The following is a 12,087-nucleotide window of genomic DNA, read 5'->3' as shown; positions in this document are numbered from 1 at the left end:
TGTATGTGTGTGTTTGTGTGTGAGTGCATGTGTGTGTACATGTATGTGTGTGAGTGCATGTGTGTATATGTGTGTATGTATGTGAGTGTGTATGTGTGTGAGTGCATGTGTGTGTATGTGTGTGTGTGTGTGAGTGCATGTGTGTTTATATGTGTGTGTGTATCCACACACACAGAACCCAGAGGACAACTTGTTGGGGTTGGTTCTCTCTGCTGTGTGGTTCCCCCGCCATAAATTTCCCACTCTCTGTGTTGGCAGTAATCACCTTCACCTGCCTGCCCCAGTTCAGATTTTATAAGATTTTTAAGACCGCTCTCTTCACCATTAAGCTGTAAGCAGAAACTTTTAGAAACCCAACTTCAGTATTTGGGGAAGTATAACTGTTTTATGAATGAACAACATAAAAAAGGGTGAAAAATGGGGTGTGGTTCCACAGAATGAACAAAAACATAATCTTTACCATGTGAACCTAATTTTAAATTGTGTTTAAAATGGCAGCTCTTGGCTAAATGAAAACGAGAATCTCAGAAACAGGATCTGCATCAACAGTCGCTGCGGGGCCAACTGCAGATTTACTCCCAGCCCCTTCTTCAAACCTGACTCTCACGGGAAAGGCAGATGCTTGTCTTCCCAGCAGCATTTGAGAATTTTCTAGGTTGGGAGAGGAAGTTTGGGGAAGGCTTTTGTTTATACAGCCAGGCAGATAGACAGACAGCTGAGACACAGAACACACACACACAAACACACACACACACACACACACACACACACACGTACACATATACTTGCATGTGTGTGCTGTAGTAAATACTATTATTTGATTATATAGTTCTCAAATAAGACATATAAAAACCTTCATATTTATAACAAGCCTTATGGCACTAGATCTGGGCAGATATCAACCCTCCATATTAGTTTGTCTACGTCCCTGTCACCAACCCTGAGATATCACTTGCCACGTTCTGCCTGGGACACTCCTGTTCCAACAGACTGGTTCTCATTGCTGTGTGCTCACAACCCACCAATTCCATGATGACACTTTCCTTTTTCTTCCTGCCTTTTCCTCATGTTCCCCGCCTCAGACACCAAGCCAGGGAACCTGTCACTCTACTCCCTGTCTTCTGCCCAGCCCAGGCTGTAGGCATCTTTAACCAATCAGGGATTACCTGGGGAGCAAGGGTCACACAACAAAAGCTGGTGTATATGAGGATCTCCTCCACGTGGAACAAATAAATCTTGGGGTACAGAATTTAGCATGTGAATACAAGCAGCATTAGACCAATCCTCAGCATTTATTTCCCCCTCTTCCTTATTTCTCTTATAATGATATACAACATACAGTGGGAAAATTATGAAACAACCAGGAAAACTAGTAGGTAAGATATTTGGATAAAGTATTCTGTCATCGATCCTGTCTCGGTGAGTTCAGAGTTCTGTGTCTGCATCATTTTCTCATTGCATTCTTAAGCATTTACACTCTCTAGATCTCACTCTATTTACCAACATCTCCTTAGACCCTAAATTTTTTTCTTGGATCTTTATAATTTAAGTTTTGTTGCGAGGCTATGGCTATCTAGTCTTCAACCCCATCAGAGACTTAAGAAGAAAATAAATATTACCTGAGTATACAGGAAGTGCAGGCCAGTACTTCCAAAATTATAGAAATGACAGAGACAGCCAACCACCTGGACAGTCCACAGTATTTCTAAAACAACGGAGCATCGCCTTCAGCTTTCTGGCCCAGAATCCCTGACAGACCTTTCATGAAGCAGGAATTATTAAGAACTTGCTTACCCATCTTGTCAGAGCTTGGCCTTTGACTTCCCTGAATCTGTTTGTCCTTTCCGGACAGCATTCTGTCTACAGATCAAGTCAGGGCATTTTCTTTGCCCCGTGGATAGCTTGCCAACTCCATGTGGAGGTCAGTGACGCTCATCCTCTTCTTTGATGTGGAATGGGATGCTGCCAGGATCTGCATGTCTCAATGTCAAAAGGCCTTAAAATAATAAAACATCTCTAAGTGCCATATTTTGTGAGTTTCTGGGCTGTTTGTAGACCATCTATAAATTTATAGCATATTTGAAAAAGCAAAAGTTGCTTATGTCTAGCTATTTATTATTATTTATTATCTGTTTAACTCAGGATGTATATTTTTGTGCTGATCTGACATGGCCATGAGTTGAACTATTACTTGTATTTTCCAATCATCTCTAACAGTGTGAAATAGCATCTATTAAAAGGATTGAGAGTTAACCTTGCATTTTCAAATTATCTACATAATAGGCATAAAATCTATATAAGAGTTGAAACATACATACATTATGTTGTGATAAAAGTAACTTTAAATTTTGTATCAATGCATAAAGATTTGTACCAATGAAAGCCTTACATCTTTATCAATATATAACAACCTATACGAAGCGGAAGTCGGGTCTCTTCTTCGTGGTTTTTCGTGAAGCTCAATATCTTGTCCCTGCCACTGGCTGTCAGAAGCTCATTGACGTGGATGACAAGCGCAAGCTTCGTACGTTCTGTGAGAAGCGCATGGCCACAGAGGTAGCTGCTGACGCTCTCGGTGAAGAGTGGAAGGGTTATGTGGTCGGGATCAGCCGTGGGAATGACAAACAAGGTTTTCCCATGAAGCAAGGCGTATTGACCCATGGCAGAGTGCGCTTGCTGTTGAGTAAGAGGCATTCCTGCTATAGACCAAGGAGAACTGGAGAAAGGAAACGCAAGTCCGTTCGTGGATGCATGGTGGATGCCAATCTGAGTGTTCTCAACTTGGTTATTGTAAAGAAAGGAGAGAAGGATATACCAGGACTGACAGATACTACTGTGCCTTGTCGGCTGGGACCTAAAAGAGCTAGTAGAACCCGAAAGCTTTTTAATCTCTCCAAAGAAGATGATGTCCATCAATACGTTGTCAGGAAGCCCTCAAACAAAGAAGGTAAGAAGCCCGGGACCAAAGCACCCAAGATTCAGCGTCTTGTTACTCCACGTGTCCTGCAACACAAACGCAGATGCATCGCTCTGAAGAAGCAACACACTAAGAAAAACAAGGAGGAGGCTGCAGAATAAGCTAAACTTTTGCCTAAGAGAATGAAGGAAGCCAAAGAAAAGTGCCAGGAACAGATCGCCAGGAGATGTAGGCTGTCCTCACTGAGAGCTTCCACTTCTTAATCTGAGTCCAGTCAAAAATAAGTCTTTAAGAGAAACAAATAAATAGATCTTGAATCTCTAAAAAAAAAAAAAAAAAACTTATACAAAGAATCATATTTCTGTATCAATATGCAAATTTCTGTACCAAGATATCAAAAAAAAAACCACTTGAGAATGACAATAGTTTTAAGTTGAAGAATAGAGTCAACAATTTACCCTTTATCCTATTATTTTATATAATATTTCTATATTCTCCCTATTTCTTCTCAACTCCCTTCCCTTTATCTAAGGAAGAAGGATAGAGAAAAGGCAAGATAAAAATCCTTGAGTTTAAGATCCATATTTTGCTTCCTCCTTGTTCAAGATCATAACTATAATTGTCCCCTAAAATGACAACATATCTGTAACTCATAAAATGACCAAAATCATTCACCCCCTCTTAAGGGACCGGGATGACAGTCTTTATGATTGTTTCCTGCTGATTTCTGGTAACAGTATCTTCTAGGGACCCTAAAAATTTAGGATATTGACCAAGTCCTGGGAGAACTATCTGTATCACTGTTGTTCAGTCTCTGTGAGATGGGTAAGTTCAGGGTTCAACTGAAGTCCTGGTCAAATCAGTCTGCAAGGATGGATGAACTGAGGTCATCTGGGGTCAGCAGCCTTCCTTGAAGCCTTTCTGGAAGTATCCATGAGGAAACAGCATTGAAGCACAGTCAGGCATCCCAGCATCCTCAAGGGTGGATCTTGTTAAGGCTGCTTCCTTGGTTGTCATTTTCTGTGAGCATATCAGCTTTCATAAGTAATACACAGTTTTGAATCAATGATGTTTGGAATGTGTGAGGTACACAGCTCAGTTAATGAAAAAAAAATTTTTTTTTTTTGTTCTTTGTTCGAGCAGGTGAAAGACATTTGTCTTTCTTAAGCCAGTTTGGATTGTAACCAAACTGTATTGTGTTGCGCTCGACCAGCAAGGAAGACACGGCCGGGGAAGATCTTCTTCAAGCAGTTTATTCAGGATCCTTGAACAAGCTTCTGCTTCTGCCGCCGAGGGAACGCCCGCACAGGCTTAAATAATCTTGCGCCAGCCAACTTCCATAAGCCACGAGGGCCCTGCAGATAGGCTGCTTCAATATGGAAGCAGGCAAGCTGAACAGGCACAGCCAAATAAGGACTTGTTTAAGACCGAGAGCACTCACCATCAAGGAGGTGGAAGGCGGAAACCAGCGCCATCTTCAGGGCGCGGCACCTCGCAGCTCTCCACATATTGTAAATCTCCATCCATGCCATAGGGAAGGCTGGAATGATGAGTCCTGAGGACTCTGTAGACGACAAGATCTATTGGCCATGAATAGATGAAGTTCTAGATGGAGACATAGACATGTCCCAGTCAATTTCAGAGTTGTCTCAATAGAGAGTTTACCATTATACATTATCTGTTTCAGTTGATCCTTTTGATTTTTTTCTTCCTTTCTACAGCCAAGACCTTCAGGAGGTCTCCCCCTATCTCATCTGATCCTTATTATTTTGGGTGGAATCCAAAGCCTTTTCTGTTTCTCTGTTGACACAAACACAAAGCCTCTCTCCAAACATAACATACCTTTTGTCTAGCAGTTGGAAGCTATTGTAAGTATAGACTGATCCAATCTAGCAACCCCATTTTTATCCATATATGTTTATATGTGTGTTTATGTATATTGTTTATTGAGACAGGGTTTCTATGTGTAGCCTGGGGCTGGTTGGGATTCGCTTTGCAGATCAGACTGGCCTTGAACTCACACAGAACCAATCTGTCTTTGTCATTGTCTTCCAAGTATTGGGACCAAAGGCATGTGTTTATTTACTTAGTATCTACACAGCCTGGAAAACATTCATATCAATTTTTATCTCTTTCTCCCTTCTTTGGAGAGTGCTATCTATGTGGATTTGCGTATCTTCCTCTTTTCTCTCTTAATGTAATATTCTTCTCTGTATTAAACTTAATTTAAATGCCTTTCCATCTTCGTGCCTGAGCACACTTTCAGGCACATTGTACTTGTTCAGAGGTTTTGTCCTGGATTGTGTATCATGTGTTAGGCTGTTCTCCTGTTGGAGTCCCATGTCTAAGGAGACTGGTTGGCTAATCAGAGTAGCGTGATATCTTACCTTCATGATAGCTCTCTATAACTGTACCTTTTGGAGGCATGCAAACTGTTTCCCCTAGTGGCAGTCTCCCAGACCCTACCAGTCTTTGGATTGCCTGGCTCTGAAGCTGAGTGTCCCACCTCTGGGTGGAAACACAGCAAGGCTTGGCATGTGGTTGGTCACAGCTCTACTTACTTAGAGCTCTGACCCCCCTTGGAATCATGCATGCTAAAAATTAGGTTGTGTTCTGACCCTATCTGAACCTGGCAAGGCTTGGAAAAAACTTATTAAGGAACCATTTTTTCCTGCCTTCCTAGACACCATCATGACTTCTATCTTAAAGGGAGGGTGCATCTTTTATCAGGGAATCTAAAATTTCAATTTGGGTTATAAGTAAGTTCTTGCCCCATGTTGGTTCACCAAAATGTTGTGGTAGATATTATTTTGGTTTTCCCCCAACTTAGACCATATAGTTCCCCCCCTGCAAATATGTAAAGACCTTTATATTCCTAACAAGCCTTATAGCCCTAGAGGTGGGCAGATATCAACCCTCTATGCTATTTTGTCTACGAACCTGTTAGTAGCCCTGAGATATCACTTGCCACACTCTGCCTGGGCCACTCCTACTCGAACAGGCTGGTTCTCATGGCTGTGTGCTCACAACCCACCTACCTACCCCATGGTGACTTTTTCTTTGTTCCTCCTTTCTCCTCCTGGTCCCCACCTCAGACTCCAAGCCAGGGAACCTTTACTCTGCTTTCTCTTCTGTCCAGTCCAGGCTGTAGGCATCTTTATTAACCAACCAGGGATAACTTGGGGGCAAGTCACACAACAAGAGCTGGTTTACATGAGGATTTTCTTGTCTTGGAGCAACTAGATTTTAGGGTACAGAATTTAGCATTTGAATACAAACAGCACTAGACCAACTCTCTATGCGCATGTGCAAGTGAAATCGGAGAGAAGGAGGATGTTTCTCCCCTTTTCACTTTGATGCGCATTGGCTATGACAGCCATCTTGTAATGTAAAGAAGAGCCCAGCTTCAGCCTGCAAACCCTGACTTCATCAGGCTTTGGCTGTGGTAAAGGTGGGCTCCGGCATTTGCGGATCAGTCTTCAGGGAGGTCTTTAGAGACAATGGGAACTTCAAGTGCAGAAGCCTAAGGTGAGGTGTCATACCTCAAAGACACAAAGCCATGTGGTCTTTGTCTTTCCTGGAACTTCCAGAATGTTGAGCTAAAACCCACCTTTTCCTATGATGATTTAAATGCCTCCGGTGTTTTGTTACAGCAACAAAAAGATGGCTAAAATAACCTTTTCGTGAAGGTCAGCAGCTAGATTTTTAAAAGTCAGCCTGTGTCATTTTAAAGATATTTCTAGGAATTTTTAAATTATTTGAACCTAAAGCAGTCTAATTGTGCAAGGTGTTCTGAATTTCTTCTTCATTAACAACAGTAGGCTGTTTATGGGATAGTAGCAACTGAGAGTGACCGTAGGGAGTGTATTGTTTTGGCTTGTCTTCTATTCTTCATGCATTTTCAATAGTCACAATGTTTCAATTGGTATTCATATATGTTCTGTGTAGAATCATGTCTCTATGTTTGAGTTTTGAGAATAAGCATTTGCATTTTTGTGAGAGTCAGTAGGGAGGGAGAAGGCAGGAACTCATTTCAAACTCTGACACAAGGAGGCAGGCAAGAGTTCCATTTTATAGGGGAAAGAGGACTCAGATAAGGACCTTTCCATACAATTCTACAACATATCAACATTAAGATAGTAGAAAATGTACGTTCTATGAGGGATGCTCACATGGCTTTTACAATCTCTTCACAAGTGAAAAGCCCTAGATTTATTTTGCCCATTTAATATCTCTCTGTAATTTCCCCCCACCTTACTCCTGTGTGTGTGCGTGTGTGTGTGTGTGTGTGTGTGTGTGTGTGTGTGTGTGTGTTTATGTGTGTAGGATGGGGTCTTGACATATAACTCAGGTTGGCCTTGAACTAGCAATTACTCCTGGTTTAATTTCTTTTCAGAGCTGAGGAGTGAAACCAGAACCTTGTGCATTTGAGGGAAGAAGTCCACCACAGAATTGTGCTCCTAGCCTCCTCCCTTCCCTTCCTCTGTGATCTCCCTCCTTCCCTCCTAGGGGATCCAGTGGTCTGTACAGAGAATTTCTTGGGCTTTTCCTCCTTGACTATTTTGTGTTTCTCTGCCCCACGGGCTCTGTTTTTACAGCTGCAGCTTGTGGTGAGCATTCTATTCTTACAACTGTATCCCCTGTGGCTTCTCTGTTTCTCCTTCGTCCTTTGCAGGGGGAGTTTTACGTCTGTTCTGAAGATCACTAGTCTCTTTTAAAATTTTTTTTTCTAAAAACAGGTTTTTGATGTTTCCTCGGGCTGGACTCTAACTTAAGGTCCTCTTGTCTCAGCTGTCTCAGTAATGAAGTTACAAGCCTGTCACACTCAGGTTTTCATAGGATCTCACTTGCCTCCTGACAGAAATGTTGGCACAGGGCAGGGGTGGAGGTCCTGGAGAGTGGGCTCAGTGGTGAGAAGCACTTGCTGTTCTTGCAGAAAGCCTGACTTTAGTTCCTAGTACCTACATGGTGGCTCACAAACACCTATGACCCCAGATCCAGGGGATCTGAGACTGTATTCTGGCCTCCTTGGATACCAGGCATACAGAAGGTGCACATAAAACATGGAGATATCACTCAGTAACGTGCCAGCCACATGAGAATGAACATGTGGGTTGTAGCCCAAGAGCTAACCTAAGAAAGTCTGTGATCCCAACACTGGGGAGAGAGATAGGAGCTTTTCTAGGCCTTGCTGTCCTTCTGAGTTAGCAGCCTTAGATTCAGTGAGAGACCCTGTCTCAAAAAAAAATGAGGTGGTTCTTTCTGGGTGTTGTGGTGCACCTCATTAATCCCTGCACTTGGGAGACAGAAGCAGGAACATCTCTGAGTTTGAGGCCGGACTGGTCTACTTAGTTCCAGGCTAACCAGGACTACATAGTTAGAACCCATCTTTTAAAAAAAAAAAAAGTCATGTGGAGAGCAATGGACCCCGAAGGCTGACCTTTGACCTCTACATGAATGTATATGCACATCTGCATGCACACATGTTCCTACACACAGACACCTATGCATACAAGTGCATGCATGCTCTTGAATTCTACTTTTAGTCTCTCATAAACATAGCCATGGAAGATCTGTGTCTGTCTCAAAGAAAGTTTTCTTTTTCCTGTTCTCCACTGCCCAACACATGATTGATCTGTTACTGCCATTCTCCCTAACACAGCTGAGGACTGTCTCAGCTAGGAAGGGCTTATTTTGTATGAGTGTAGCTGGGCTGAGAGAAAGGGGGTTGTGTTTCATAAACCGAGCAGGAAGTGGGGTAGAGAAACGAGTCCATAGGATCATTTTACGTTCTGCCGATAGAAATAATTGGCTTGTTCACTTCGTGGGCTGTCATAAAAAGCTCTTCCCCTGCAAGCTGTGGTGGTGGGTGGAGACAGCTGAGATTCAGAATGAAAAATGCCTATAGCAGCATCCTAGTAAAATATTTCCAGATTTTATAACTTTGAACCCATTATCCCACAAGGAATAACACAAATGGCTGTGGACTGTTTACCCGAGTGATTGCAGTGAGGTCTGGTAAAGATATGGCCATTTCATTCTCCACAAATTATTAAACGGCCATGGCCTACACCAAGACATTTGGCCTCTACAGAGAAGAGTTGATTTACCAGGGATTTTGGAAACAGCCACTCACTTTGGTGTAGTAAGTGGCGATGAGATCTCGGACCTCTTGGCCGAATCGAGGGGGCTTTTTATAACCTTGTTTGCGAATGCACTGCCAGACTGAAAAGATCCTGCCTTGTTTCCCTTCATTTCTTCGGCACTGTGGGGGAAGAGCAGAGCCGGGGACAGAGCTGGCTCCTCATGCTCTACTCCTGCCTGACACTGTGCGACCTGAGCTACCGTGAACACACTTGGGACTCAAGTTTCTTATCAACACATGAGTATAATTAGAACTTCCCGCCCACCTTACACAGTAGGGTGGGTTGTCACGAAGGTAATATTTTGAGAGCGAGACATGCAGTATCCCCATTGCCCACACCTGCTAAGTGGACGGCAGGGTCCTTCTGAAGTTTATGAGCCTTTACCTGGCTTCTCTGTAAAGTTAAACTCCAAAATGCTGCAGGAGCTGGTTCTGGAGGCAGGGGAAGTCTCCTTGGTTACTGGAGGACAATGCCTTTGCTTCAATCTTTTGACTCGTTTGGCAAACAAAGAACGAACCTCATTCACCTGTGGAGAAAGAGCAATGTGAAGAGCCAAGGAGTCATCTGCAATGTTATGAACGATCGATCTCCGCAGGTCTTTCCATTATGGCAACACCGAGCCCACTGTGTGTGTTCACCAATGTTCAGTGGACTTCTCTCTCTCTCTCTGATTTCTGCTGAAAGAAACTGGAGTTTGCATCTCATTCTGAAAGGAAGTGTGGCTGAAAAAACAAAGGCCAACCTCTTGAGAGACGAACTGGGTCAGAGAACATGCGGATATGTTATATGCACAAGTAGAACAAATGGTGCATAGGTTATTATGCAGTGGACTTAATAAACATCTGTGTGTGTGTGCATGTGTGCGCATGCGAGTGTATATACATGTGCATGCTCTCACACATACACTCAAGCCACGAAAAATTGGTATCTGTATGTATGTATGTATGTATATATATATATATATATATATATATATATATATATACATATATAAATGAGAGGGTTTTAAAATGTCATCAGACTCTGCTTAAATGGGTGAATAGTGCCAATTCACTAAACACTACAAATAATTATGGTAAAGAGCTGTGGTGTTCTGTTCATCTTCCCGCTAATGAGGGAGCTTTAGAAAAAGGCCTTAGTCCTAAATCCAAAGTCAACTGTTGACTCTATAATATCAGCTTAAATCTACTACATTTAGAAGGTTTTCTGAACACAATGGGGAGTTCAAGTGAACTTGTGTAGATTCTGGGACACAGAGAGTGTGAACGTGGTGTTTGGGCCAGTGACTTTCTTTCCTTCTCTCCTACTTACTGCATCAGCAAGCTCAACGGTTTTCTTCCTTCCTTCCTTCCTTCCTTCCTTCCTTCCTTCCTTCCTTCCTTCCTTCCTTCTTTCCTTTCTTTCTTTGTAGATAATTTTGTAGTTATATTTATGTACAGAAAACTTAGTACATTTAACCCAGTTTAGTGGTGAGTTCTTTAGCCTTTGCCTTTTCCACCTTGGCAATGTGAGCCACAGACTTAGGACCCAGAACGTTGCTTCCCCAGTGGTGGTGAATCTTGTCATATCTGTCATTATATTTGGTCCTAATAGCTTCCACCAGCTTATCCAGAGCACCCTTGTCTTCTGAGTTAACCTTTGAGAAGGCAACAGTGGTGCACCCTAGCCTGGCCTTTCCCTTGATGATGCAGTAGAGCACCCCATCTTTTGACACAGGGCAGGCAGGAAAACCACCAGCTCAATGGGGTCTATATCATGGGCAATCACCACCAGCTGAGCCTTCTTGTTCTCCACCAAGGTGGTGACTGTATTCACTCCTGCTCAGAGAACAGGCAGTCTCTTAGTTGGGATGTCTCCTTTGCCAGCAGGTTTTTTCTCAGCACTGGTCAGTAGCCTTTGCTTCTTCTCTTGCCTTGTCTCTGTCCTGTACTTGTGGGCAAGCTTAAGCAGCTGGGTAGCTGTTTGCCCATGTAGGACCTGAGTGAACTGGTTAATGGCAGGAGGTACTTTGAGCCATTTATAGAGGATGGCTCTTTGCCTCTGCAGCCTGATGTAGTGGGGCCATTTGACAAAGTGTGTTAGATCTCTTGTGCTGGATGTCCTGCCCACTGCCAAAGTTCTTGGGCCTTTTCTCAAACAAAGGATTGACCACCCTTTTGGCCTCCTTCTTGATAATGGGAGGGATGGGACCACTATCTTCCCCTTGGTCTTTTTTCCTTTGGGCATCTTGCTGGGCTCAATGGTTTTCTTAGTAAGCATCATTTGTTGAGTCCCTGCTCTGCCTGTTGCTATATGATAATTTATCATCCTGACTAAAGGCAACTTAGGGGAGTAAAGGGTTTATTTCATTTTCCAGGTCATAGCTCATCATTGAGGAAGCCAAGGCAGGGACTCAAGCTGGAGGTTGAAGAAGAAACCATGGAGAAATGCTTCTTGGTTGATCCCAGTCTCATTAGTCCAGGTCTACCTGGCTAGGGGATGTATCTGCCAAGGGTGGACTGAGCAACTCACCCCCATCAATTGACTGAGCTACCTGCCCCCTACAAACATGCCTACAGACAGACCCATCTGATGTAGGCAATTCTTCAATATAGGTATTCCTCAGATGACTCTAGGCTGTGTCAGCTTGCTGGTGACAACTAACCAGGGCACCATATAAGGAATGTAAGCATTGTTAGTGACCAGGTTCTTTGTGGGTGTCCAACTGGAGAATCAGGAGACAGAGCACCACCAACCTTCCTTAGATCCATGATATCAGGCCCCCAAAGTGCTTCACTGGTGTTTGTTTCTCAAAGCTTAGAAGAACCTGAGAATTAAGACTTTCTATTTTCTTCCTAATTTTTTTTTATTCCTGGCTAAGCAGAATCAGATTTGGCTTCCAGTGACAGATCACCAATAGTTTAGTTGTAGTGACCTGGAGAATGTATGTAGCTTTATTTCAGTTTTCCTACTGTGCAAAAATGCAAATGAGCATCCACTTGTTTAATAGGAGAGACATCTTGAACCAGAGGAGTGAGTAATAGC

General features: G+C 43.0%; 1 protein-coding gene across 1 annotated transcript; it reads left to right on the top strand.

The window, feature by feature from the left end:
* Positions 1-2,544: 2,544 nt before the first annotated feature.
* LOC308424429 (small ribosomal subunit protein eS6-like) lies at positions 2,545-3,078 on the top strand (the record flags this gene model as incomplete). The annotated part of the gene is made up of 1 exon (XM_080921361.1): positions 2,545-3,078. The coding sequence occupies one exon, from the start codon at positions 2,545-2,547 to the stop codon at positions 3,076-3,078; it is 534 nt and encodes a 177-aa protein (XP_080777487.1).
* Positions 3,079-12,087: the final 9,009 nt, after the last annotated feature.

Source organism: Micromys minutus, assembly GCF_963924665.1.
Source record: "Micromys minutus genome assembly, chromosome: 1".
Taxonomy (NCBI): domain Eukaryota; kingdom Metazoa; phylum Chordata; class Mammalia; order Rodentia; family Muridae; genus Micromys; species Micromys minutus.
The sequence above is the reverse complement of the archived record's forward strand: the minus strand, read 5'-3'. Positions and strand labels throughout refer to the sequence as shown.